General features: G+C 33.4%; 1 protein-coding gene and 1 pseudogene across 18 annotated transcripts in view; both read left to right on the top strand.

Moving 5' to 3' along the window:
- The window catches only part of C2CD5 (C2 calcium dependent domain containing 5), a 94,002-nt gene that overhangs the window by 9,316 nt on the left and 57,947 nt on the right, over positions 1 to 26,739 (top strand). For 10 of the 18 annotated variants that reach the window (XM_045811914.2, XM_045811910.2, XM_045811909.2 and 7 more), the window contains exons 3-10: positions 4,335 to 4,421; positions 8,337 to 8,508; positions 10,978 to 11,073; positions 13,999 to 14,154; positions 15,186 to 15,384; positions 20,531 to 20,682; positions 23,870 to 24,061; positions 26,030 to 26,115. In XM_045811914.2, coding sequence (XP_045667870.1) covers positions 4,335 to 4,421; positions 8,337 to 8,508; positions 10,978 to 11,073; positions 13,999 to 14,154; positions 15,186 to 15,384; positions 20,531 to 20,682; positions 23,870 to 24,061; positions 26,030 to 26,115 — 1,140 coding nt within the window. Of the gene's footprint in view, positions 1 to 4,334; positions 4,422 to 8,336; positions 8,509 to 10,977; positions 11,074 to 13,998; positions 14,155 to 15,185; positions 15,385 to 19,419; positions 19,545 to 20,530; positions 20,683 to 23,869; positions 24,062 to 26,029; positions 26,116 to 26,739 lie in introns of those variants that run through there. The other 8 variants (XM_045811919.2, XM_045811918.2, XM_045811917.2 and 5 more) reach the window with 3 other exon arrangements.
- Positions 11,157 to 12,344, top strand: LOC123801625 (uncharacterized; annotated as a pseudogene).

Raw genomic sequence — 26,739 nt, 5'->3', positions numbered from 1 at the left:
TGTCAGGCTTCCTCCTCAGTGGGGAATCTGGTTTTCCCTCTCTCCCCCTGCTTGTGCACACTCTCTCGCTCTCACTTGCTCTCAAATAAGTAAATAAAGGTTAAAAAAAAAAACCCCACTAACATCTGATTAATTTTGTATTAAATGTTGCTCACCTATGTCTGTATAAGTATAGGCTAAGCACTTCTATACAAGTCTTTCGTACGGTGATTCCTTAGGCAATGATGATGATACAGAAATGCCTCATGTGGCTCTTTCCGTGCAGTTACTAGATTTTCACATGAAGACATTCACATATACACAACTGTTAAGTTTATTAACTGTATGGCATGATGATTATGTACCATTCATTAACTGGAAATGGATTGTCATAAAGGTCTTCATCCTCATCTTCATGTGGAGTAGGTGGAGGAAGAAGAGGGGTTGGTCTTGCTGTCTTGGGTGGCAGAAGTGGAACAGATGGAGGAGTTGGAAGGGGAGGCAGGAAAGACAGGCACACGTGGAATAACTTTACTGAAATTATGTTGTAATTTCTGACATTTTTCCTTTTTCATTTAAAAAAAATATCTCTATACAGTACCACTGTTTGCTTTAGTTTCAGTGCTAGTATCCTAGAAAGTTCCATGTTGTAAAAGAAATCAGTAGCAGTCTTGAATCGTCAGATCCTTTCTGCCAGGTTGTCTAATATCAATTTGTTTTTGGTCACTGCTTCTTCTACAGCTTCTTTCTCATCGTCTGGCACTGGTTGGGAAGCAGTCATCTCCATCAAGTTGTCTTTTGTTAATTCTTCTGGTGTGTTTATTAGCTCTTAAATTTCTCCAAGACCCAAAGCTTGATACCCTTCACCCTTTACCTATCCACAAACTTCTCTTATTCCCTTGATTGGCTCTGTTGTAAATCCTGTGAAGTCATGAACAACATCTGGACATAGTTTTCTCCAGCAGTAATTGTTTCATGTTGATGGCTTTCATGGCTTTTACTGCAATGATGGCTTCTTCAGTGGTGTAATCCCTCCAGACTTCCATGATGTTCTCTTATCAGAGTTCTCTTCCATAGTGTTGACAATCCTTTTCAAAGAATACCATGTATTCTTTAAAGTTCCTTATGACCCCCTGATCTAGAGGCTGATTATGGAGAGCTTGTGTTTGGGGGCAGGTAGGCCACTTTGATGCCCTTGGTGTTGAACTCATGGGGTTCTGGGTGGCCAGAGGCATTGTCCAATATCAAAAGAACTTTAAAAGGCAGTCTCTTAGTGGCAAGGCATTTCCTGACTTCAGGAACAAATCATCAATGGAACCAATCTAGAAAAAGGGTTCTGGTACAACCAAAAGACTGGCAGCTGGTGTCTGTCTTTTCCCTTCGAGGCTTGGGGGTTAGCAGCTTTATAAATAAAGGCAGTTCTGTTCATAGACCTGACTGCATTTGCACAAAATGGTAGAGTTAGTATATTCCTTCTTGCCTTAAATCCTGGACCTTACTTTTTTCTCTTCCTGCTAATAAATACACTTCATGGTGTTTTTTTCCAAAACCCTTCCAGAATAGGGTACTTTTGTCTGCATTAAAAATCTGTTCAGGCAGATATCCTTTCTCCTCAGTGATTTTCTTGATGGTGTCTGGGAACTCGTCTGCTGCCTCTTGGTCAGCATGAGCTGCTTTTCCTGTTATCTTGACATTTTTTTAAGCCAGTCCTCTTTCTAAAATTATCATACCATCCTTTGCTGGCATCAAATTATCCAGCTTTAGATCTTTCACCTTCCTTTTGCTTTCAGTTATATAATGACTTCACTTTTTTCTCGAATCATATTAGAATCTAGAAATATGCTTACCTTATAGCACTCCTGCAACCATATAAAAGCTGCATTTTCAGTATGAGACAAAAAGGTATTTTGCAGAAAGTGTAAGTTTTTTGCACCTGCTGGCATAGCTGCAGCATTGGCTTCATGAATTTTCTTTTTTTACAGTGGTCCTTATGCTGGATTCATTTATCTTGAAGCAGCAGGCAAGTGCAGCTGCAGACCTCAGTCTACAGTACATATCAAGCAATTCAGCTTTTTCTTGTAATGTCATTACTTTTCTTTGATTCTTGGGAAAACTTCAAACAACTCTAGTGGCACTTCGTATAGGTCTCATGATGTTACCCAAGGTTTGCGGTGTTGCACTAAACACAATGAAAAATACGCAAGAACTGCGAGAGGTCACTTTGTACTGCAACGTGCAATTTACTGGAGAGATGAATTGCTCACACAGAGATGGGTAGCATCATACAGTGTTTTAAGTGGATACTAGCAACACTTGGGCTCATGGCAGTAGCAACAGAAGGTGGTTTGAAATTATTACAGTAGTACAGTATGTACTATTCATTTTATGCAATTATGATTTAATACCACATCCTTACATTCATTTACATTTCTTTCAACTGCTAATGGCATCTTGTATGGTCTGTTACATATTTCTGTGCATGTTTTGATCAATTTTAACTTTTTAGTGTGTATTCTATGTATTAAGTGATAAAATAGACTAGTATTTATATATATATGCATTCATGACATAACTATTTCTTAGTTTTTTGCTATTTCTAGGCTACGTGGTTTGTCTATGAGTTTTTTCAATTTGTTACAAATCTTCAAAAGATTTTCCATCATATTTATTGAAAAAAATCTGCCTATACTTGGATGAGTGCTGTTCAAATCCATGTTGTTCAAGGTTTAATTGTATTTTAAAAGCATCTATATTAAAATAAATAAAAACATCTATATTTCCATTTCTTTGAATTGTTTGTTCATGTCCTTTGCCTATTTTTTGTTGGGTTATTCATCTTTTTCATATTGCTTTATAGGAACTCATTAGAAATTAAAGTTGATGTTTATTGTATATTTAGCAATACTTTTTCTCAATTTCTTATTTATCTTTGGCTTTCTTATATTCTTTATTGTGCCAGAAGTTATTATTTTCACATAATTTTTTTAACCTTTTCTACCCTCTAACTAACCTGCCTAAGCACCAAAATGGTTGGTACCATGCCTAATAATTCAAATTAAACGATAAAACACTTAGAAAAATATACAGAAGATGAAAATAATTATTCTTTTGGATATTTTGCTTTTAGAAAATTTCCTGGACTGATAAAACAGGAAAATCAGCATATATAATACCAAAAGAGAAGGCGATTTCTTTCAAGGAGGAAAGGAGGTTTCAAAGATTATCTGCTTGAACTAGCGTTTCCTAAGACTCTACAGTGCGTAAAATGATGTGCTGGATATTGTCTTTTTTTAAAATTTAAATTCAATTAATTAACATATACTGTATAATTAGTTTCAGATGTAGAGTTTAGTGCTTCATCAGTCTTATATAATACTCAGTACTCATTAGATCACGTGCCCTCCTTAATGTCCATCCAGTTACCCCATCCCCCCAACTCTCCTCCCCTCCAGCAACCTTCAGTTTGTTTCCTATGCTTAAGAGTCTCTTATTGCTGGAAATTGTCTTAAAGGCGATAAGCTTTAGTGAATTTAGAGGTTAGGAAAGATAACAGTAATGACTAATAGAATTAGGGGAGAGATCAAATTTAGGAAAGGTGAGGCCATCTAGGAAGTAGTTCCCTAGCTGTTTTGCTCTTAAGCTTCCTGACCACTTCTCAAATTCAGTCAGATTTCATAATCTCCATTCTTTTTTGGAAGCAAGTCCCAGGGATTTAGCCTGCTTTCTGCTTTCTTCATTCCCTTCTTATTTATTTTTGGATCTTTGTGATTTACTGTCTGCCAAGACTGGTTGTGAAATAAGATAGTCTCTCCATCCAATCCCTTTCATTGTCCCTGAAGATAAAACCTTTAATGATAATGGTTTGTTGCTAATCACTGTGTGTGCACCAATAAGGGATTAAAAAAGATAACAAAATGGGGAAGCTGGAAAACAGAAGGATATATTTCTAAGTTCTTACAATAATGGGCTGGAGTTCTGGATTCCCAAGCTGAGATGGTGAAAGGATGGTGCTGATGTTTTTTCCTTCTGATTTTATTCTTGCTGGTCCTCTGCCCTCAAGATTCCTCTTTTTTGTGAGCTTTTGTTTCCTGAAGGCTATATTGACTTCTTCCTTCATATTGACAAAATAGGCTGTTTTTAATTTCTGTGTAGAGCTAGTCAACCAGAGCAGTGGTTGACTTATTTCAGGTCTAGCCTATAAACTTATTGGACTGTACTTTCTTCCCTTTTGTTTCAGGGGATAGTTGCCTTTTTTCCCCCCTCCATGGTTAATCTTCCCATTGCTTGGCTGACATCAAAACTTACTTTTATTTACATTTTTGATGTTTATATTTGGATTGTTTATTTGTTTTTAGGTAAAATTTGGTAATACCACCTTTAAAACAGATGTGTACCTCAAGTCCCTCAACCCTCAGTGGAACTCAGAATGGTTTAAATTTGAGGTAAGTTTTTATTTTTTAATTTTTTAAAAAAGATTTTGTTTATTTGAGAGAGAGAGAGAGAGCAAGAGAGAGAGCACACGCAGAGGGGAGGGGCAGAAGGAGAGGGATAAGCAGAGGGGAGGGGCAGAAGGAGAGGGATAAGCAGACTCCCGTTGAGCAGGGATTTCCCCCCGCCCTCCCCCCCCCTGCTGCTGTGGGGCTCAATCCCAGGGTCCCGGGATTATGATTTGAGCTGAAGGCAGATGCTTAACCTACTGAGCCACCCAGGTGTCCCTTAAGGTAAGTTTTTAAATGTCAGCATTTTTTAGTGTATTTTTTTGACATGACCCCTTCCTCCCATGAATGATAGGAGTACCTTTTATTTCAGGTATAGTAGTTTTCCTACACCATAAAAATACTTTCTTTTTTGCTTAACTAAGATTATTAAGTTTTAAAAAAATAATGTTATAGTTAAGAAAATACAGTGTATGAATGCAAGAACACAGATTTTAAAAAAATAATCCCTTAAAGTATTATATTATTATTACTGTAATAGTCTCTGGATTTTAGAATATACCAAAAACCACTTAAGAGTAGTGTACAAATTAAATTTTTTAAAAAATTGTAGTCAAAAATATGTATTTTTAAAATGCCATTTTAACCAATTTTAAGTATAATTCAGTAGCATTGATTACTTTCACAATGTTGTACAAGCATCACTATTTCCAAAACTTTTTTATCTTTCCAAATAGAAACTAATTCAGCAGTAACCACCCCCTCTTCTCCTAGTTCCTGATAACATCTAACCTACGTCCTGTCTCTTTGAATTTGCCTGTGTTAGATACAAGTGGAATCATTATGGTATTTGTCTTTTTGTGTCTGGCTTTCACTTCGCATAATGTTTTCAAGGTTTATCCATGTTGTATCATCTTTCAGAATTTCTTTACTTTTTATGGCTGAATAATATTCTTGTGTGTGTGTGTGTGTGTGTATCACATTCTGTTTATCCATTTATCTGTTGATGGACATTTGGGTTGTTTTCACTTTTTGGCTACTGTGAATAATACTGCAGTAAACATTAGTGTACAAGTATCTGTTTAAGTCCCTGTTTTCAGTTCTTTTGAGTATATGCCCAAAAATGGAAGTGCTGGGTCATACGATAAATTGTAATGTTTAGTTTTTTGAGGAACTGCCAAACTGTTTTCTGTAGTAGCTACACCATTATACATTCCCACCAGCACATATGAAAAAATTCTAATTTTTCTGCATCTTTGTCAAGCTTTGTTATTTTCTGTTTTTTAAAAAAATCGTGCCATCCTGGTAGGTGTGAAGTGATGTTTGCAGTGTAATTTTAATATGCATTTTTGTCATGAATGAGGTGACGTATGCTTTTTTATGGTTAAGGACCACTTGCATTTCTTTTACTTTGAACTACCATCTCATATTTTAACTCCCCAAAGAAGATATTTAGAGATGAAATATGGAGGTAGACTTCACAGGACTTGGTGACTAGCTTAATGTGGAAAATGTAGGTGTGATGTGGTATGTGATTGGTTTTGATTTGCATTTCCCTAATGACTAAAAACGTTGAGCCTCTTTTCATGTGTTTATTAGCTGCTTGTATGTCTTCTTTGGAAAACTGTTCAAGTTCCTTTCTCGTTTTTAAGTTGGGTTGTTTATCTTATTAGTAATTTTCATGATAGTAGGACACTAATATTTAAGAATATTAATTTCATTTTTTTGATGATGCAGTACCATAATTTTTAAAGCTGCAAAGCACTCAAGTAGCTTAGGTAACTTTAAAAGATAATATATTTGTACTTACTTTTCTGAAATAAGGGATTTTTATAATGTTAATGAGATTTAGCAACTAAAGTTACCAGCCATTTCCCTTAAAATTTACTAAGTTTACTATTTTGGCTAGTACTTCTAATAATAGTGTATATTGTGTGAAAGATGTTCTTAAACTTTGTGTTTATAGTTAACATTAATTATATACTTTTTTAACCTTGTTTGTTAGTTGCAATTGGCATTAGTTTTTATGTTGTGAACTCTCAAATATCATGAAGAAATGGATGGGATGTCTTTGGAGCAGCAGTTAATGGCTTAGTTTATGACTTTTTCCCTTTTACTAAATATATAGGTAATGCCGTAATATGGAATACCATTGATGACATATGATTCATATGGATTGGAAATCAAAAGAAGTATTTTATTTTAACATTTCACTGTGGAAATTTTCAAATATGCATAAAAGTAGACAGGTTACCTATCCATCACCTACCTTTACTTTTACCTATACATTGTGCTTTTCTTATTTTACCTGTTACACCACCCCCTACTTGGAGGGTGGGGTGGCAGGAGTATTTTAAGGCAAATTCAAAATATTAGCAATTCCATCCATAACTTTTTAATTATGTCTCTCTTATAGAGAGGTATCCCCTTTTTTGAAAACAAATCATCCAGTCACATTATTACGTCAGTGATACCCGCAATAATTCTTGCTCGTACTTTAATTCTTAATCTTCAGAGGTTAGATTGTTAGTCTAAAATCAACACGAAATTAAATGGAATGGGGAAAGGCATAATATTTCATAATTAAGTTTAAAAAATGAACCAAAGTATATGGTTTGCAGAGATATCACTTGACCAAAGCATATGTAAGGAAAATAAAGATTTTAGTTCACCACAAACTCCGTCTTAATGAACAGTATTCTATGTCTGCTGTAATGACAAACATTCATAGACTGCATTTAAAAAGTATAGTATTTTAGTTATAGAAAATAATAATCCTTTTATATCCCATCCTTACAAATATCTGTAATATTGTGTTCCATCTGACCTCTACATTTGACGAGGAGTACTGGCAAATTAGAGGATGAAATGGTATCCAGAGGATGGCAGCCGGAATCTTTTTTTGCCTCATTCTTTGCCTTAGTCAGTTTGGGCTGCTGTAACAGAGCACCATAGAGTACGTGGCTTAAACAATAGCCTTTTATTTCTGACATTTCTGGATGCTGGGAAGTCTGAGATAGGGTACCATCATGGTTTTGTTTTGCTGAGGTCCCTCTTTCTGGCTTGTGGATAGTGATCTTCTTGCTGTGTCCTTACATAGCAGGGAGAGAGATCGTGTTTCCCCGTCTTTGCTTGTAAGGATACCAATCCCATCTGTGAGGACTCCACCCTTATGACCTGATTACCTCCCAAAGACCCCATCTCCAAATACCATCATACTGGGGATTAAGACTTCCATATACAGATTTTCAGGGGACAGAAACATTCAGTTCACTGCATTCTCCATTGTAGTCCCTCTTTTTAGCCAGTGCTTGGCATGTGATAAGTAATTGATGGTAAGTAAAAGGAGAGAGAACAAACATTTATTTCACTTACTTAATTCATAAACTTTAATTGTTTTTTCTTACCAATAATATGTTAGTTTTTCCTACAGTTTTATTTTGTGAAGTTGTCTTTAGAAATGATGGTATCATGGTGCTCATTAGCATCCTTGCTCTCCTGTAGATAATATATGTACTCTGTTATGACATTCTTTAAGCATTTTTGTCGGATATTGTAAGTAGAGTAGTAAAACACAGGATGATATGTAGAAAAAGAAATTAAACATGGGGCCCAACACAGCCTGAGCTTACAACCCTGAGATCAAGACCTGAGCTATGATCAAGAGTTGGATGCCTAACCAACTGAGCCATCTAGGTGCCCCAAACTATACTCTTTTTCCTTAGAAATTTGGCATCTTTTATAGAAAAAGGGGTTATAACTTGTGTATGTGTGTGTTAATCCCTTTACCTCTGTGCTTAGAGATAAATCTGTAAGTTTTTTTTTTCCAGAAATAAGTAATCTTTTACATTTGGTATATGTATATATTTATGGTAATGAAGATTTAAAATTTAAAGATTTAATTTGAAGGTATACTTTTAGGTGGATGATGAAGATTTACAGGATGAACCTCTACAAATCACGGTTCTTGACCATGACACTTACAGTGCAAATGATGCCATTGGTAAAGTGTACATTGATATTGATCCTTTACTCTACAGTGAGGCTGCAACAGTCATCTCAGGATGGTTTCCAATTTATGATACCATACATGGTAAGGAGTATATTTTAAGAAAATAAATCACAGATTTTAAAATTTATCCTTAAAGACTTCTGTGCTACACTTGTGGTTTTAAAATATATTTATCTTTAAAAGGTATTTTCTTTTTAATAGATAGTCACAAAATATTGTGGGTGGATTTGTTATTTTTCTGAACATAATTTGAAGTAATCCCTGCTAAATTTGTACAATATAGCAAGTAAATGCATTTAAAAATCATCTACAAATGTACAGCGGAGTTTTCTAGAGTTTTTATGATATATAATATAACCACACGTTGAATGCAGAGCAGAAGTAGAATCTAACTGTATTCCCTGAAGCTAAACATTATAGAGAACTATAAAAATGTAAGTGCTATTCTTATTACTAGTTTTTTTGTTTTTCAAAATATAGTTATTTTTATAAAAATGTTGTTTATAGTAATAAGTAAATATTTTAAAAAATTCTTAGCCTTAATTTTAATTTTCATCCTCAATTTTAATATAATTTTTTTAATTTTTAAATTTTTTAAAAGATTTTATTTGGAGAGAGAAAGGGAGAAAGAGAATGAGCAGGGGGGAGGGACAGAGGGAGAGGGAGAAACAGACTCCCCACTGAGTGGGAATCTGATCGCAGGACCTTGATATCATGACCTGAGCTGAAGTCAGAGGCCCAACCGACTGAGCCACCCAGGTGTCCCTCTCAATTTTAATTTTAATTATAACATCGTAAATACTGATATATGACACATATAAACAAAAACTCCTTGAAGTTCTCAATAATTCTTAAGATTGTAAAAGTGGTTCTGTCATCAGAAGGTTTGAGAACTGCCAGTCTGAAAATATGCCATCTTTTTAGAATGGCAGATGGACCCATAAGGAACTGGCAAATGCTTCTCTCTATAGTCTAGCATCTTTCTGCCTATTTTACATTTTTGACCTGGCAATTCCATTGATAGTAGTTTATTATAAGAATGATAAACTGAGATTTATGTAAAAGTATATTTATTGTGACCCTTACATTCTATTATTATTTGTTAATATTTACAATGGTAAAATAAATTGGAAAAGAAGATTTACTTAAATAAATTAGAGCATATAGACCATGAATTATGCAGCCAGAACAAAATGCATGTTTTTAGAATAGAGTGGCATAAGGAAATGTGTATGATTTGTAACATTGTAAAATTTTGTAAAATTCAGATTATAAAACTATAGGATGATTACATATTTGTTTAGAAAGAAAAGAATTGCATATATGTGATATCATGTGATAAATTGGCAGAATACATGATAAAATGTTTATTCTTTTTTTTTAAAGATTTATTTATTTATTTTAGAATGAGAGTGTGAGGAGGGGCAGAGGGAGAGAATCTCAAGCAGACTCCCTGCTGAGCACAGAGCCCTATGGCCCTCATGACCTGAGCTGAAACCAAGAGTTGGACACTTAACCACCTGAACCACCCAGGCACCCTGATAAAATGTTTATTCTTGGATAGTTTTATTTCTGGACTATAATCCTATTTTTCCTCTTTTGTTTTTTTCTATATTTTCTACAATATATGTGTATTATCTTTGTAGTCAGGAAATAAAATCCAGTCCCATAGTGTATTACCAATAAAACACGCCACTGGAGAAATAATCTGGGCTTAGATTAAAGGCAATAGCAGTATGAATGAATGAATTTTCCAAATATTTTATATCAAATACTGTTTATAGTTGGTTTAATGTGTTTAGGGACCCTTTGTTAGGAACATAATCTCATTATTTCAGTGGGTAAATGAGCAAGTCACTCTTTTTAGAAGGCCTTCTATAACTCTGAATTTGACTGACATGCAATCAGGACAGCCCAGTAAAAATATTTAGTAGATGTTAGAGATAGAGACTGGGTCATTTTTATTTATTAGGGCATGTTCCAAAAAGCCCTTATTTTTAGAATTTCTTAGTTCATTTTAACTTAATATATTCATTGAAAAGAATAAAACTTTTGTGTTAAATCAGATTCTTGGCATCTGTTGTTAAGACCGTTTAAGATCTGACTTCTAATCCTGGCTGTACTGCTTAACTAGTTATTGACACTATGCAAATTATTTAACTTTCATTAAACTTTAATGTTTTTCTCTGTAACATGAGGATGATAATACTTCAGAAATTACCTTACTGGGTTGGTGTGAGAACTATGAGATACTACACCTAAGCCATTTAGAACATTATCCGTGATCATCATTGTTGTCATCAATTTAAATGTGGCTCCTCTGCAGTTACTCTTGATTCAAATTAGTAGAGACTTATTCATTCTCTAGTGTATATGTGTACTTCAGAAAATGTAATAAACTACTTAGAGTAAAAATAATTAGGAAACAAAGTTAGCATTGCTATTATGCTTGATATTTTAAAATCATCAGTTGGCGTTCATTTGCTGGATTATTTAATTGTCCTTTTTTTTGTCAAGGTAAAAACTTGGATTTTCCTTTTGAAATTTTAGGTATCCGTGGGGAAATCAATGTAGTTGTCAAAGTAGACCTCTTCAATGATTTAAATCGATTTAGGCAGTCATCATGTGGAGTCAAATTCTTTTGCAGTAAGTAAATGCATTTTATTTATCATTTAACAGGAAATTTAATTTTTAAATATAGGGAATCAAGTTAATATTTCAGAAAGCTAATGGAAAACCTATTATACTTTGGTTTTATTGCCAAAGAGAAAATTGTCAATTTTTCAGAAACAATTACTAGCAGGGACTATTTATCTGATTTTAAAGTAAATGAAATCTAATTTTTTACAAGTTCTTAGAAATTTTTGTTAGAATAGTCCACTGGGGCATGAGGTGTACATGGTTATCATGACCATGAAGTCAGAGGAGTTTGTGGGGCAGCAGGAAGGAGACCACCCTTCCTGACCTTATTCTGGCTTGTACTCTAGCCCCTACTCCAGAGCCTAGAAGGAATCACATTAAACATTGCTGGTAACAGTTGCTTACTGCTGGTAGAAAGAGTGACTGGTGAAGATTTTGGATTTTTTCCAGAATTTTAAAGAATCCATGTATTAATGAAACAATTTAATCTTGTTTACTTAAATCTTATATTAGTAATATTGGCCCCAAAGGTGGAGAATTGATTGCAAAAACACTACATTAACAGTGCAACTCTGAAATATCTAAGAATGACTGGAAACAAGTTTAAAAATGAAGGTGGAATGTGTTTTGCAGGAATGCTACAAATTAATTCATCCTTAGAGAAATGACATCGGAGTGACTGTGGTCTGGAAATGCAAAACGTGATAGCATTTGCTATAGTCCTAACTAAAAACCAAACAAGGGAATATACTTAAATCTACCTATACTGTATGGTGAATAGGAGGAGTCCACCGTTTATCTAGGCGACATGCAGAAAGAAAAATCACTGCCTTGTTGCGTTGCTCATGTGTAAGCCTGATATAAAACAGGTGATGCACTGTATCTGAACAGTAGCCTATGCTACCTTGATATCAGCTGGTTGTCAGTAGTCAGCAACAACATAGGGGGAGATGGACTTGTACTTTCAGGATCCATGAAAACAGAGCCCATGCTCTCTAATGTCTACATTTGGGAAAACAAATTTGATGAGTCTATGTGTGTGATTTAATCAGACTTAATTCAGATGGGCCATCTAAAATTAGGTAATACAGATATGGAGCCATTTGTGGTGGGTGGACATGTGTATTTTGCAGAAGTCTCCAGTGGCCTTAAAAAAGCATTATTATCAGATATCAACTTATGGAGAAGCTTGCAGCACTCATCTAATGTAGGTTTTACAATGTTTTTTTTTTTTTTAAAGATTCATTTATTTATTTGAGAGAGAGAGAACATGTAAGGGGGGGAGGGGCGGAGGGAGAGAAGCTTCAAGCAGACTCCCTACTAAGCAAGGAGCCTGATGTGGGGCTTGATCCCGGGACCCATGAGGTCATGACACAAGCCGAAACCAAGAGTTGGACCTTTAACCAAGTGGACTGCCCAGGCACCTCGCAGGTTTTCCTCTTCTACCAGTAGGTCAATCTCCATGAAAAAACAAGCTCTAAAATAATTTTCACATATTTATCTTGTTGCTTTCACAGTGATGAATGTTTTATTGCTTATTCAGTTTTTCTTTTATAAATTAGAACAAGTTGCCTTGTTAATGTGTGAAAGATATGACTATATTGAACTTTGTATAACTGTCAAAAAAAGAAAAATCCAGTGATATTTTATTTTTTTACTTTTATTTTTATTTATTTATTTTTTAAAGATTTTATTTTTAAGTAATCTCTACATCCAACATAGGGCTCAGACCCACAGTCCTGAGATCCAAGAGTCGTATGTTCTACCAACTGAGCCAGTCAGGCTCTCCTCCAGTAGTATTTTAGTATAAGACATTGTTAAGATAGGAGCAGAGCACTATAGCCAAACATTGTGATGCTATCCAAAATTAAATAGGCGTCTACAGGTACAGTCCCTCAAGTGTCATGAAATATGGGCTGGCATTGGGCAGATGTAGGCAATCACAGCCAGCCTGGATTAATAGGGTTGGAAACTCCTAAGTAGTTGAGTTAGCTTTAAGGCATGGATGTCTATTTTAAGAGACTAATTTGGTGTAGATGTTCTTAGGTTCTTCCTTTGTTTTTGTTTTTTTTTTTAATATTATTCCCCTTTTCGAATCTGACTAGATCTTATTTTAAATCTTTTTTTTTTTTTTAAGATTTTATTTATTTATTCGACAGAGATAGAGACAGCCAGCGAGAGAGGGAACACAAGCAGGGGGAGTGGGAGAGGAAGAAGCAGGCTCATAGCAGAAGAGCCTGATGTGGGACTCGATCCCAGATCGCCGGGATCACGCCCTGAGCCGAAGGCAGACGCCCAACCGCTGTGCCACCCAGGCGCCCCTGACTAGATCTTATTTTAAATCTAATGACATTTGGTGTTATATGTATTAAATGAGTTTATTAAGTAGCATAGTGACTACCGGACCAGTTGGCCATATGGCCATGGATTATTGGAAATTGCAGGACTGTATGACTGCTCAGATTATGTCAGAAAGGCAATGGTATGATTTTTGAGACTGCACTATGTGTTGTACAGAAGAACTTTTTCAAAGGGCTTTGAATAAAGTTTTTTGTATTTATTACCCACTTTGTACCTATTTATATAATGATTACCTAGCTGACATTCATTTTGATTTTTTAAACTTCTTATTGAATGCTATTTAAGGTTGTCTATGACTGTTTTCCGAATTATAAAAATACAATTTGTATCTACTATGTTTACTATGAGAAAGACAAGAGGTCTCATTAAAGAAAATGATTACTTCTAAGAATAATATGGAATTTAGAAGACTGATTGGAATTATGACTATTATAATTACATTGAAATTAGCATAGTAAAAAGTGGTCTTGTATTACGTATCCAAAAGGTAAGAACTTAGTGGTACATTTTTAAAAAATTGAATTTAACCTTGTGATAAATAGAAGTATAATAGACAACTTCTTTTCACAGCAACATCTATTCCAAAGTGCTATAGAGCTGTAATAATTCATGGTTTTGTAGAAGAGCTTGTAGTCAATGAAGACCCAGAATATCAATGGATTGATCGAATTCGTACACCAAGAGCATCAAATGAGGCCAGACAGAGACTCATTTCTTTAATGTCAGGTATTTAAAAAAAATAACTTCATTACTGGTTTACTTAACACTGTTACATTTTTCACTTCCTTTTGACATGCTATCTGAAATTTTACAGTGAAGGCTATGAATTATATATGACTGATTCTCTTCCCTTGGCTCCGTCTTCCTGAACATACACACACTGTCATCTTATAAGAGGAAATCTGAATCAGAAGCTTATAAACTTCCTTCTAACTAGGTAGTAAAAGGAATTTGTGCTCATGAAGTGGCATGGTAGAAAGAACCCTGAGCAAGGAAGTAGAAAAATGGGTTCCAGTTTTCCTTCCTCTAGCATTTATTTGTAGTCAGAGTTTAGGTAATCTCTCGTATGTTTTTTGTTGCCTTTTCATAGTCCTCTGACAGCTTGTTTTAGCTCTCTCTACTCCTCCCTGCCATTCTTACCCTGTCACTTTTCTTTTTCTTTGAAGAGCTTGTTTATCATTTAAAATTTATAGGTATATATGTGTGTGTATGTAAATGTATATATACTCACACATATATATCAGACAATAAGTATAAATGTTATATTTAATATAAATATGTTATACTTATGTATAATAAATTTATGTTTTAAAATATAAAATATAAATACATTTCTACTATATTAATAAATATATCAATTACATTTTAATACTATATAAATCAGTATAAATATATTTATACTTAATATATAATGTTATATTTAATATATTAAATAATATATCTTTTTTGTTCACCTCTGTATTTCTAGCACTTAGGAGAAAGGAAGAATGCCAGGCACATAGTACACAACCAAAAATTATTTGGTAAATGAATGCGTGAATGAGTGAATCTTAATTTGCCGCATCTGTAAAATGCATCTAGTAATGTCTTACCTCCCTGAAATTAGGAGGCTGGAGCAGATAATCTTTTAGGTTCTTTTCAAGTTCTAAAAATCTATGATTTTTTTGATTCTTTTTTTATTGCTACCATATCCAGCTTTATATTAGGTAATGTGAAGATCTGAAGCAGAATGAGTTTTCTTCCTTTTTTTTTTGTAGGTGAACTGCAGAGGAAGATTGGTTTGAAAGTGCTTGAAATGAGAGGAAATGCAGTTGTTGGGTACTTACAGTGTTTTGATCTGGAAGGCGAATCTGGGTTAGTGGTACGAGCCATAGGAACAGCGTGTACACTGGATAAACTAAGTAGCCCAGCAGCATTCCTTCCTGCATGTAATTCCCCATCCAAAGAAATGAAGGAGTAAGTATGAATCAATGAATCATTCTTATGGAGCTTTTTATCTTTTACCTATATATTTTCGTTTGATTTGAAATATTCTAGTAGAGTTGTTTAACATACATTTTCACTATGGTGATTTTTTTTTCTTATGGTAATTTTTATTATCAGAGGTAACTGAAAATCTGAAGCTTTAATCTATTTAGCTATTCCTATATTTTATTTGTACTGTCTTAATATGAAATTCAAGTTAAGTAATCTAACACTAAACTTATTTCAGATCTTTAGGCACTGTATATTTAAAGCATTAAATGGGTATTTATGGAATTTTTACTTATTCTTTGGGGAATACTTTAAACCCATTATTATACCTGATAAACCAGTTATGCTTATTATTAGCAACATAGTATAGAAAGGAAGAGTATAGCAGGAAAAATTGACCTGTGCAGGGGTCTGAAATGGAAATGTCTACAGAGGCCAGACTGTTTATATAAATAAAATAGTTGAGTATGATTAAATAGGGAGTACTGAGGACTGTGTAAAGCAGATATTGGCAAACTTGGCTGGATAGTAAATATTTCACGGACTAGCCATATAGTTTCTGTCTTTGTTTACCAAAAAAAGAAGTTTGCTGATCCTGATCTAAAGGAATTGAGGCTCATACATTTTTTAAAAACTGAGTGTGGTTCAACAAAACTCTTTGGTTCGCTGGATTTGGCTTATGTGTTATCATTTGTGTCTAAGACAGAAGATTCTCAATGTGGTGGTGGTGGTGGTGCTGTCTACAAGGAATGTTTAAAATGAAAATTTTCTGTCATGATGATTGGGGTGAGGGGAAGATCCTGGTTGGGGACTAGAAATGCTGATTGTTGTACACAGCAAAGGACAACTCTGTACAATGAAGACTTGTTCCACCCTGAATGCCAGTAATACTTCCATTGAGACCCACTGATTTAGAGATTCTTCTAGATCGAGGGTCAACAAATTTTTTTTTTTTGTAAATGACTAGAAGATGCAGGTAAATAATAGTTTAGTCTCTGCTAAAAACTACTGAGCTTTGCCATTGTAGCATGAAAACAGCCATTGACCGTATGCAAATAAATGAGTGTGGCTGTGTTCCAATAAAACTTGATTATTTATAAAATAGATGCAGGATGAATTTGACCTGTAGGGTATAGTTTGCTGACCCCTGCCCTGTATCATCAGGGAGTCAGGATTCTGTAGTCAGAAAACCTGAAATGCTTCTCAGACTCAAAGGAGTCAAGAGATGTTGACTAGAAAACAATCACAATCTTCTTAAAATTTTTTTTAAATTCCAGTATAATTAACATACAGTGTTCTATTAGTTTTACATGTACAATATGGTGATTCAACTTTTTTTTAACAATATTTTTAAAAATGAGATGTTCCTCTTAAGCTTATTCTTTCTAATTATTTCCATTCTGTTGGCCTTTAGTTATTTAGATTAAATTTTAGTCACAAGAGGGAGCACAGTATTATATATATTGCCTGATTTTATTGGGAAATACCTTGACAAGTGAAATAACTCATTTTAAATAAATTGAAGAGTGGATTTGCTTTATATTCCATTTAAGATATTTTTAAAAACAAATGAACTGCCTGCTGCCACAGGTAAAGTCAGATTGCAGGTGTAACTTTTTGAGGGATTCAGTTTTTATTTTTTTTTTCCACGCCAAATTTAAGTAAAGACTTGGGTCCCTCCTTCTCTTGCCATCCTCCAGCTTTATCTAAGTTGCCTGAAGGGGCCTGGCTTTTGCAGCAGTATTGTCTGAAGTTTTTTCCTCTTTTCACTAAATTATTTAGTGGAAAGAGAATATTGTATTATCTGTTAGTGTCTTAAAATGATATATTGATAGTAGTGGAATACATTTTGCCTGCATTTAGGAATACTTCCATTAATATAAATCTGCTGGGATTGTGTAAGTGTTCTCCTTTTCTAATTTTGTTGTAGCCCATCTGCCCTAAGCTGTCAAATATTCACATCATGAAGAATTCAAGTTGCTTCATTAAGATGTTCTGAAAGGCATCTTACTACCTCAGTCATGCTATCAAAACAAAACAAACTCAGTACTCAGGCTGCTTTATTTCGGCCAGCTTCTGTGTATTTTTGATAGTGAATCAATTTTGGGTGCTAGTTTAAATTGTTTTATGATTGAACTGATTATAATTATTTTGATGTTTAATTATCACGTTGATTCTAGGCAGGAATTTAATAAAAAAAGGTAGTTTGGATTATGTTCCTGTCTGAATGGATTTAATATTAGAAATGTCACTGGGGTATTACTGCAAGATAATCTTTCATGAAAGGAGACTGATAAGAATTAGAATTCCAAGAATACATATGGTGATGCTCCATTGTATTTGAATTTTAATTAGATGTCATAATTTGAACCTTTTACAACATTCATTTTATTTTATTCATTTTATCTTACCTTTATTAATGGTGTGTTCTACTCCACTGTTTTGTTTTTTTATTTCCCGTTTCAGATATTTAGTGTGATGAATGATATAAATCTGTTTGGTATTTCCTTGCTGAACTATCTTGATGGTAGAAAATGCATTTAAATATGATCTGCTTCTCTACTTAAAAAAAAAAAAGTACTGTTTAAAAGATGTTAACTGTAATTTCTCCTCTGTGCAGCACTGATTCTTAGAATTTTAACTTCATTGGTCACTTCAACAGAAAGAAAAAACAAAAATAAAACCTCACTCAGTTGTTTATATAAATAGGTCACTAATGAGATGTTTGATTTTTTATCAGTTGTGTTAAACACATTTTTATTTTAAACTAGCAACAAAAACAGAAACATTGTCCTATTGTAAAACCAGTGATATTTTCAGAAAATAGTCTGTAGGCACTGTGAAAGACCATTATTGCCAGTTAATGATAGCTCATGTTTGAACCTTGTGGCAAATTGTGATTTCCAGAAATGTTCACTGGCCAGTAGAAAAGAAGAGGTCTGGAAAAGTTGAGCTCTTGATCTGCTTTTAATTTGAATTCTAAAAAATGAAGATATGATAGTTTTTCAGAGTGTATTCAGATATGATTCTTTTCCCCTCATTATGCATAAGCAAAGGCGCTGCTTAGTGAATTAATTGCTAATATGAAGTACAGGATTCTTAGTTGTCTAATATGCCATTTTCCCCCATTTGATGTGACTGTGCCCTTTTAGCAAAATTTCTTCATGAAAATGTAAATATTATATGTGAATATATGTCTGTGTATGTGATATAAATACATCTATACATACATATAGATATGATCTGTTGCAGGATGTCAGTTGATATAAAATTTCAATTCAGAATGTAGTTTAATAGATTCTGTTTAAATTTAAATAATATATTCTGTTTGAGAGCTAGACAAAAATTATCTACATTGTTTTATTAATGTGTTTTGAAAAGCAGTGTCCCCTTGCTTTGTTTTGTTTCCAGTGTAATCTGGAAAGCGGTGTACTTGGAGTACTGAAATACTTGGTGGGCTGAAATACTGGAATGTTTGTATTTGCTTATATCCATTTAGTTCATTCATTTTTCTTTATGCTGTCATTTTTCATATTCTTTAGTACCACTATCTTGCGAGTATAGACAGAAACATCTGTTAAACTTTCTTTATAGAAAAATATAATTAATTACATGAATGCAGTTTCAGAAGTAACATAACTTTGTATTTGACTTTTCACTTTTATAGGTGTTTTGTCCCTGTGTAGTAAGCTTTATGGTGATCAAAATAATAACAGACATTTTAAAGCAACTCAGAATCCAAATCTTAGTCTTCTTCTTATTTAATGCTACTGTTTCTGCTTGCTGTTTTTCTTATTCACAGTCCTAATTATTAATCCGATCCCTTAAAACTGTAACTGTATCCTAATGAGTTAGTATTTAGCTATTCTTTTTAAATTTCAGTTTGTTTTTTGCATGTTGAGGATTAAAAATTCCTCTCCCCTAACTAAAGCTCCTTTGAAATTATTTTAACATAACTTTGCTATCTGTTGTATGTATTGTTTTCTTTTCTTCCACTTTGACTACAAATTCCCTCAGGTCTCCGCTGGTTCATCCTCCAAGCCATGGATGCCGCTCGACTCACAACAGCCCAATTCACACTGCTACTGGCTCACGACTTACTCAGAACTTCTCTGTGTCTGTTCCCACTCTCATCTATACTGGTACGAGACTGCTCAGACTCAAGAGCTGGGGAAGGCAGGCCACAGGCAGAGTGGCTGCAAAGGGCAGGCAGGCAGGTAGCGTAGTGTAGGCAGGTACCACAAGTCTTGGCTTCCACCTTTTCTTACTTGAAGTCCAGCTGCAGTGAAGAAATCCAGTATATAGCCACCGCAGAGGCTTTTACTACTTTGAAATGAAAGTGTTCTTCTAGCTTCCAAAGTCTCTTCCATAGATCCTGTAAGAACCCTATCTTATGTATGCATCCTGTAAGTTTTTAGGAGTATCCTCCAGTATGTGTTTTTGCCATTATTTCTGCATCTGGTTAGAAATAAAATTGATGATTGGATTCTAAATGAAATAGCTGTCAAAGCTTCTGATTTGCTTACTTTATTTATGTATGAAACCTGTTACATAATAGGGTCTGTTTTATTCTGTGGAAGAGAGCTATTGGAAAACAGGTAAGAAACTCTACTACGTAAAATGCAATGGTTCTGTGTAGCTATATTCATTTTTCTCTCTGCTGTGTTTTTAGCTGTGGCACTCTTGATGCTATAGGATAAGGAAACATTTTTCTTTTGAAGATATCTGTGTGTGCAAATATAAAAACAGTTGTGAATATTTGCACACACCATTTGCAGCATCATTTTTTCTTTTGTAACTTAAAAAAGCTTGTTTATTTGAAAGTATTTTCAGTCATGTATTTATTTTTTTTTATTTTTCCTTTTAATATTTTTTACCCCCTTAGTCTGTCATTTCATGCTTTGCTTTTTTACTTGGCTTATTAACTGTTTCAGTGCAGATAATTATTTATCTGGAGAATGATGAATGGTTAAACAGCAATTGGTTGTCTTTGGCCTCATACCCAGCTCCACACTTAAGAAATGACTGCTGGCCCTGCCCAATACTTTCCTGGTGTTTGGATCATGCTGCCTTCCGTCAGGTCCTTTGGCACATGATTGCTTAATATTTCTCCACCTTCTTCTGGCAGGATTCCCTTCAATGAAGATCCCAATCCCAATACTCACTCATCAGGACCCTCAACCCCTCTGAAAAACCAAACTTATTCCTTTTCACCTTCCAAGTCCTACAGTCGACAGTCCTCTTCTTCTGACACAGATTTGAGTTTGACACCCAAAACTGGTAAGGCACTTCCACCCACCTTTTTCTTTTTCTTTCTTTTTTCTTTCTTTCTTTCTTTTTTTTTTTTCCAAATTTGTTTCTGTTCTTTATTAGCTTTCCATCCAAGGCTTTCCTCCTGTTTTTGGCATTTAAGTTAAAAGATAATGTGAATACTGATCATTTTCAGTTACTACCATTAAAATATGAAAATTTCATGTAGCTCAGAAATTATCTTGTTCAAAGATCTGCATTTGTTGATTTAATCATAGTGTAGATATGAAGTCCAGAATTTATTTTTGCATGTAGACATTTTTCATTTCATGCTCATATTATGAGGAATAACATCTTAAAGCTTTTGAATAGAAAGTAACATTAGTAGCTTGCAATCTAGTTCCTCATGCAGTAGAAACATTTTTGAATTCATTTTTCTGTCTATTTCTGAATTTAATTTTAAGATTTTATTATGAAAAATTTTTAGAATAATTGAAATGGTTATATTGGAGTACATATATCTATTTATTAACTTCTTGCTATTTAAAGTGTTTGATTTTGCTCTCTAGGTTAGAAAGTAGCATTTTTGCTTTAGTTATTCTTACATATTTCTCAATGTATGCAATTTATAATTTTTCCCTCTCCTATTTGTATTTTGACAAATAATTTCTGTGAGTTTCTATGAATGTTTTATGATAAAAATTGTTTTAAAAGTCAGATTATTTCGTTACTTCTTAAAGTAGAATTAACTTATTCAAATCATTAAGAAAAGTAAAATGTAAAAAGTTAAAAAGTTAGTAATTAGCAATTTTTCTAAATATTGTTTTTGTCTGGCAGTTTTCTCTCCAGATTGATGAAAACATTTTGCATAGTTCCTGTGTCATTTTTTATCATCTTTAATAACCTTATGTGTGTTAGGCAAGAAATTTATAAAATGGTCCCAGATTTTATGAAAACAATGAAAAGAAATCTAATTGAAAACCAGTGCTAATTCTAAAGTAAAGAAAGGGCATTAAAAGGAAAGCCGGTAGATTTGGTATCTATTTTTATAAATGTAGTCACAAAATGTGAGGAAGATAATTATGAATACCTAATTCTTTGAAAAGAATGGCTTTATTCTTTATTTGCATATATATAATATGAGTAACATCTAAAAATCATGAGTTTTTTTTAAAAGATGTATTTATTTTAGAGAGAGAGAGTGAGCAACCGAGCAAGCGTGCACACCTGCTCGCGGGGATGGGGCTGCGGGGAGAGCTGAGAGAGAATCCCAAGCAGACTCACCGCTGAGCATGGAGCCCCACATGGGGCCAATCCCATGACCCCGAAATCAGGTCCTGAGCCGAAATCCAGTCGGATACTAAACCGACTGAGCCACCCAGGTGCCCCAAATCATGAGATATTTGATAGTAATTGATGCTATGGAATGTGACATCTTAACCATATTTATGCCATAAAAACTGAACCATTCAGACTGTAGTGAAGTGTTTTGTTTTGTTTTTGAATAAAGGATGAGATTCTGGACTTCAAATTCATGCCTATCAAAACAAGAAAGACTTAGGATAATATTTGAAAAATAAGTTTTCTTAAGAATATTTTTTCGGGCTTTGACCACTGGTTATTTGTGTATTCCAGGCTACTTTTTGATGTTTTTATCTTTATTTTATTCTTTGCCATTCCACGGACAAATTTTTGGAAGTATTTGCTTGGTCTGTTTCCTTTTCTTTAATTCTCCAAAAAGGCAACTCTAAAAAAGACTGTCAAGTAATAAGTTAACTGAATCAGATGTGTCTTCCTTTAGCTTTCTTGTAGGCAGTCAATTGTATTTTCAATGAAAACTTCTTTGCCTTTTATTTTCTAGTTCCATAGTTTTAGTTTTTAAAGATTTGTTTACAATAGTTACTATTCTCATGTATTTCTGCATTTACCCGATGCCTCTAAATAATTTTGTTTTTCTACTATCATATGCTATTCACTTTTCTTTAATAGCATATTTATAGAACATTAACAGTTCTTAGTATTTTTGCTTATCATGGATCCCTAAATATCTTTGAATATTCCTGAGGAGCATTCTGGAAGAGATTTGAAATGGCAAAATTATGATTGTTTTAAAATTTCTAAAACTATAATTGAGTGTGTATTTCATAATTCTTTGCCTTCAAATTTACCTATATACAAAATCAGTCTCTTGAGAAATAGCGGGGATAAGCTGATTATGATTGATTGATTACATGTAAACTGGGGAACCAAAAATAGAATAAAGTTAATAATAGCTTTAGACTGAGAAAGTTGCTTTTCTATTTGTAGTTAAAGCTATTGTATTTTTTTCCAATAGGTCTCTTTTAAAAAAAATTCATACTGATTTATTTCTATAGATTCTAATTTTTCACATTTTACAAAGTTTTGTTTTCATATTTTTTCCAAGTACTCAACTAGTAGGAGTGGAATTTTAGAAAGTGTTACGATATTGATTTGACAACTGACTCAAGCTAGTTTTTACTTTTTTTTTTTTTTAAAAAGGCTTTAACCCTGTATAAGTTTTGTGATTTGAGAGTATTTGCCCCTTACATACTCAAATCTTTGTAAATGCAAACAGTGTTATGATCAAACTTGAATATTTAAAATTTTAGAGGAAAAAGAAAAGTAGCAATATACATCTCAAAAATGAATATTACAGGAAAAAGTTAATATTTATTTCAAATTAATGATGGCAACTGTTTAATGTGATGCTGGTTTTTTTTATGGGTATTCAATGAAAATACTCATAAGTGGTATGTTTTAGTAACATTTGAAGAACTGTACTTTGCCACTTTAAATGATGTTTATATTTGAGGCAATAAGTTTCTGGCTTTAAATATTTATAAAATATACAGTTTAACTTTATACATTCTTAAGCAAAAAAAGGGCAGGTAATTTAAGTGTTTTTGAGAAATCAGCTTCAAGTGATTAGAATGACATAAAATCCCATGTTAGTGATTTAAAAAAATTTAAGAAATGCAAAGCTTGTAAAGGTTTTGCTAGGTTTTAGACTATGCCTTTAATTTATATTGTGTTGGGTAGATGGTCTTGCTAATGACTTCATATGCTTAGTGTGATTTGTGTAGCATTTTAAAATCCATTTTTACTGTTATGTTTTGCTTCATCATTGCTTTCCTAATTCTGCATTTTCTGGTCATCTTCTGAATCTGCATCTTTTCTCTGCTACTTTCCTCCACAGCACCTTACTCACAGGGGCCTAGGATTTACCTGTGTCCCAGCTCCCCCTCTCTCTCTTGTGGTTCCCTTCATCTTAAAAAGTCCTGTCTCCTCCTCTCGGAATCTAGCCTTCCCCCTCATCATTCTAGCCCTGTCAGCCCAGTTCTGAGGAAAAGTGTTTCTTTCAGTGAAGAGCTGTTCCTGGCTGCTTCTGGTAGGATCACATTATGTCAGCTTTTTAATCCCTTTATTTTAAATCACCTTTGAAAACAAGTAATTATTTCATACTATAAAGAAGTATTGGGTGTCTTACACAGGGCGTACTTCTTATTTTTCTTATTGGTGGACAGAATTAAATGATTACGATGATTGTGAGGACATGATTGAGGATTATTCGATGGATAATTATGAATATTCTGAAATTATTTTATTTATTAAAAAATTATATGTCTGAGGACATAGATTCTGCATATTTCCAATGATTATTGGGTTCTCATTACTAGAGTTTCTGTTTTAGATGCTTTACTTTCTTTCCCTTCACACCAATTCCATTCACTTCGGACCTGCACCATCATGTTGCTAAGCCATATGGTTACATTAGTAAATTATTCCGTTTGAATCAGTTTAAGTCTCATTTTGGTGGTATTCTTTCTTTATCCATTTTTTTTCTGTCCATTATATTAATTTTCAAATTATTCTGCTGTATTTTCTGATGTTTTATTTACCTCTACAAAATTACATTTTACTTTACGGCTTTCAATATGCTTCATATAAAGATCTTAGTTTCATTTCTATGTTTAGTATTGTATAGTCTCTAAAAATCATATTTAGGTTACTACAAGAAAAATATGTTCCTTTTTTATTTTTAAAGAACGGAATGGGACTATACACATGCTAACCTTTGTTTCCTTATCCAAGAACAGCTAAAAATGTAAAAGTAAATTAGTTCCTTTTTTAAGTCATTGCAGTAAATCTGACTGTATGTATCTTCAGTTTTGAAAGGGTGGGATTGAACTGTTAACTCTAGTCTGTAGAGCACTGGCTTCTCACCTGTCCCCTGCTTTCTATAATTCTTTGATTGTAATTGGTCTATTGGTACTATCAAAAGAATAAAATAAAGTAGGGAAAGAAATTAAAAATTAAGCCTTTAAAAAATACATCTAAGAGCTTGGGAAATAGAATTCTTTTCATCCATAACTATGTACATTTGTGATGTGTCTATTATATGTCTGTGATTTTTAGTTTTTAAAAATATTTTATGTTGATTTTTTGCAAATGAGTATTGAAAACTATGAATGTTAATAGTGTTTTGTCATGAATGTTATATTTAGGAATGGGAAGTTATCAGAAAATAGATTTGACTACATTTCAAAATTGCTTAAAATTCATGCTCTTTAGAGAATTTTGGAATATTTTAAGTAAGCACGGTTAAAAGTGCTTCTCCTCTCTATAGTTACTTTTAAACAAACATTTGATGTTTCTTGATTTCTTCTAGTTTTCTTAAATTGTTAGCATAGTAAGTACAGTTGACCCTTGAGCAACAGGCCCCTGCACAAGTTGAAAATACGCATGTAACTTCTGATTCCCCAAAAGCTTAACTATTAATAGCCTACGCTTGACCACAAACCTTACTGATAACATAGTCAGTTAACACATATTTTGTTACATGTATTATGTACTGTATTCTTACAATGAAGTAAGGAAGAGGAAAGAAAATGTTACTAAGAAAATCATAAGGAAGAGAAAGTACATTTACAGTACTGTACTATATTTATTGAATAAAATTCATGTATAAATGGACCTGTGCAGTTCAAACCCATGTTGTTCAAGGGTCAATTGTAATTGGTATTTTCTTGGTTATTTTGTATTAGAAGACTCAACTTTTAAAAATTGAATATTATAGAAAAATTCATTACATTAACATAGTTTTTTAAAAAATAAGTTTTAGAACAGATTGAGTCTAAAACTCGCTGTAATCAGTACAGTTTTTACATCTTGCTTCTAAAGAAAACTTTGTGAATAAAATAGAGTAAAATGTGTGCTTAATTGCATGTCAAGTACTTTAAATGTTTGGATCATTTTAAGAGATTTTGACTCATGATATTTATGAAGATGAATGCAGTTAAACTTTCTGTTTCTATAGTTGTTTTTTGGTTGTTATTTATGTACTGATGTTCTGTAGGAATGGGAAGTGGTAGTGCTGGAAAAGAAGGGGGGCCATTTAAAGCTCTTTTAAGACAACAGACTCAGTCAGCACTGGAACAAAGGGTAAGAGACACTCAACATTCTTTATTCTTATACTGTTAATATGATTTTATTATGCTTCCATGTATTTATAACTTATTTCCATAAACTAGTTTTGATCATGTATCTGTAATGTAATTTCAAAGTCCAAAATTTATTTAAGGTATCAGAGAAATTTGTGTATGAATAATTTTAATTTGGAATAATTCTATAACTTTTTTGTTTTATCCTCTAGTCTTTTATTAGAAATAGTCTATTTGGAAATATCCATGGAATGATAAAATCATTTCTCATTTTACCTTAAAATTAAAACATATAGATGGAAATAGTAGACTTTTTCCAGAAAAAAATATTTTAGTTGTACTGTATTAAAGATAATTCTTGGGGTGCCTGGGTGGCTCAGTTGGTTAAGCACCAGATTCTTGATCTCAGCTCAGGTCTTACACAGGGTTGTGAGATCAGGCCTGTGTTGGGCTCCATGCTGGATGTGGAGCCTACATTAAAAAAAAAAAAAAAAAAAAGATAACTCTTTAGTATATTAATATATTTATATGCTGAGATTATTTTTATGGTGGCCAATCTCTTAGGGGCTAGAAATGCACAGATTCAGTATTTCTACAGATTAACATAAGCAATGTGGTTATTTGG

This window comes from Ursus americanus, chromosome 25 (genome assembly GCF_024610735.1).
Source record: "Ursus americanus isolate L20-20 chromosome 25, mUrsAme1.1.p, whole genome shotgun sequence".
NCBI lineage: Eukaryota > Metazoa > Chordata > Mammalia > Carnivora > Ursidae > Ursus > Ursus americanus.
This window is presented reverse-complemented; position numbering and strand designations above follow the sequence as displayed.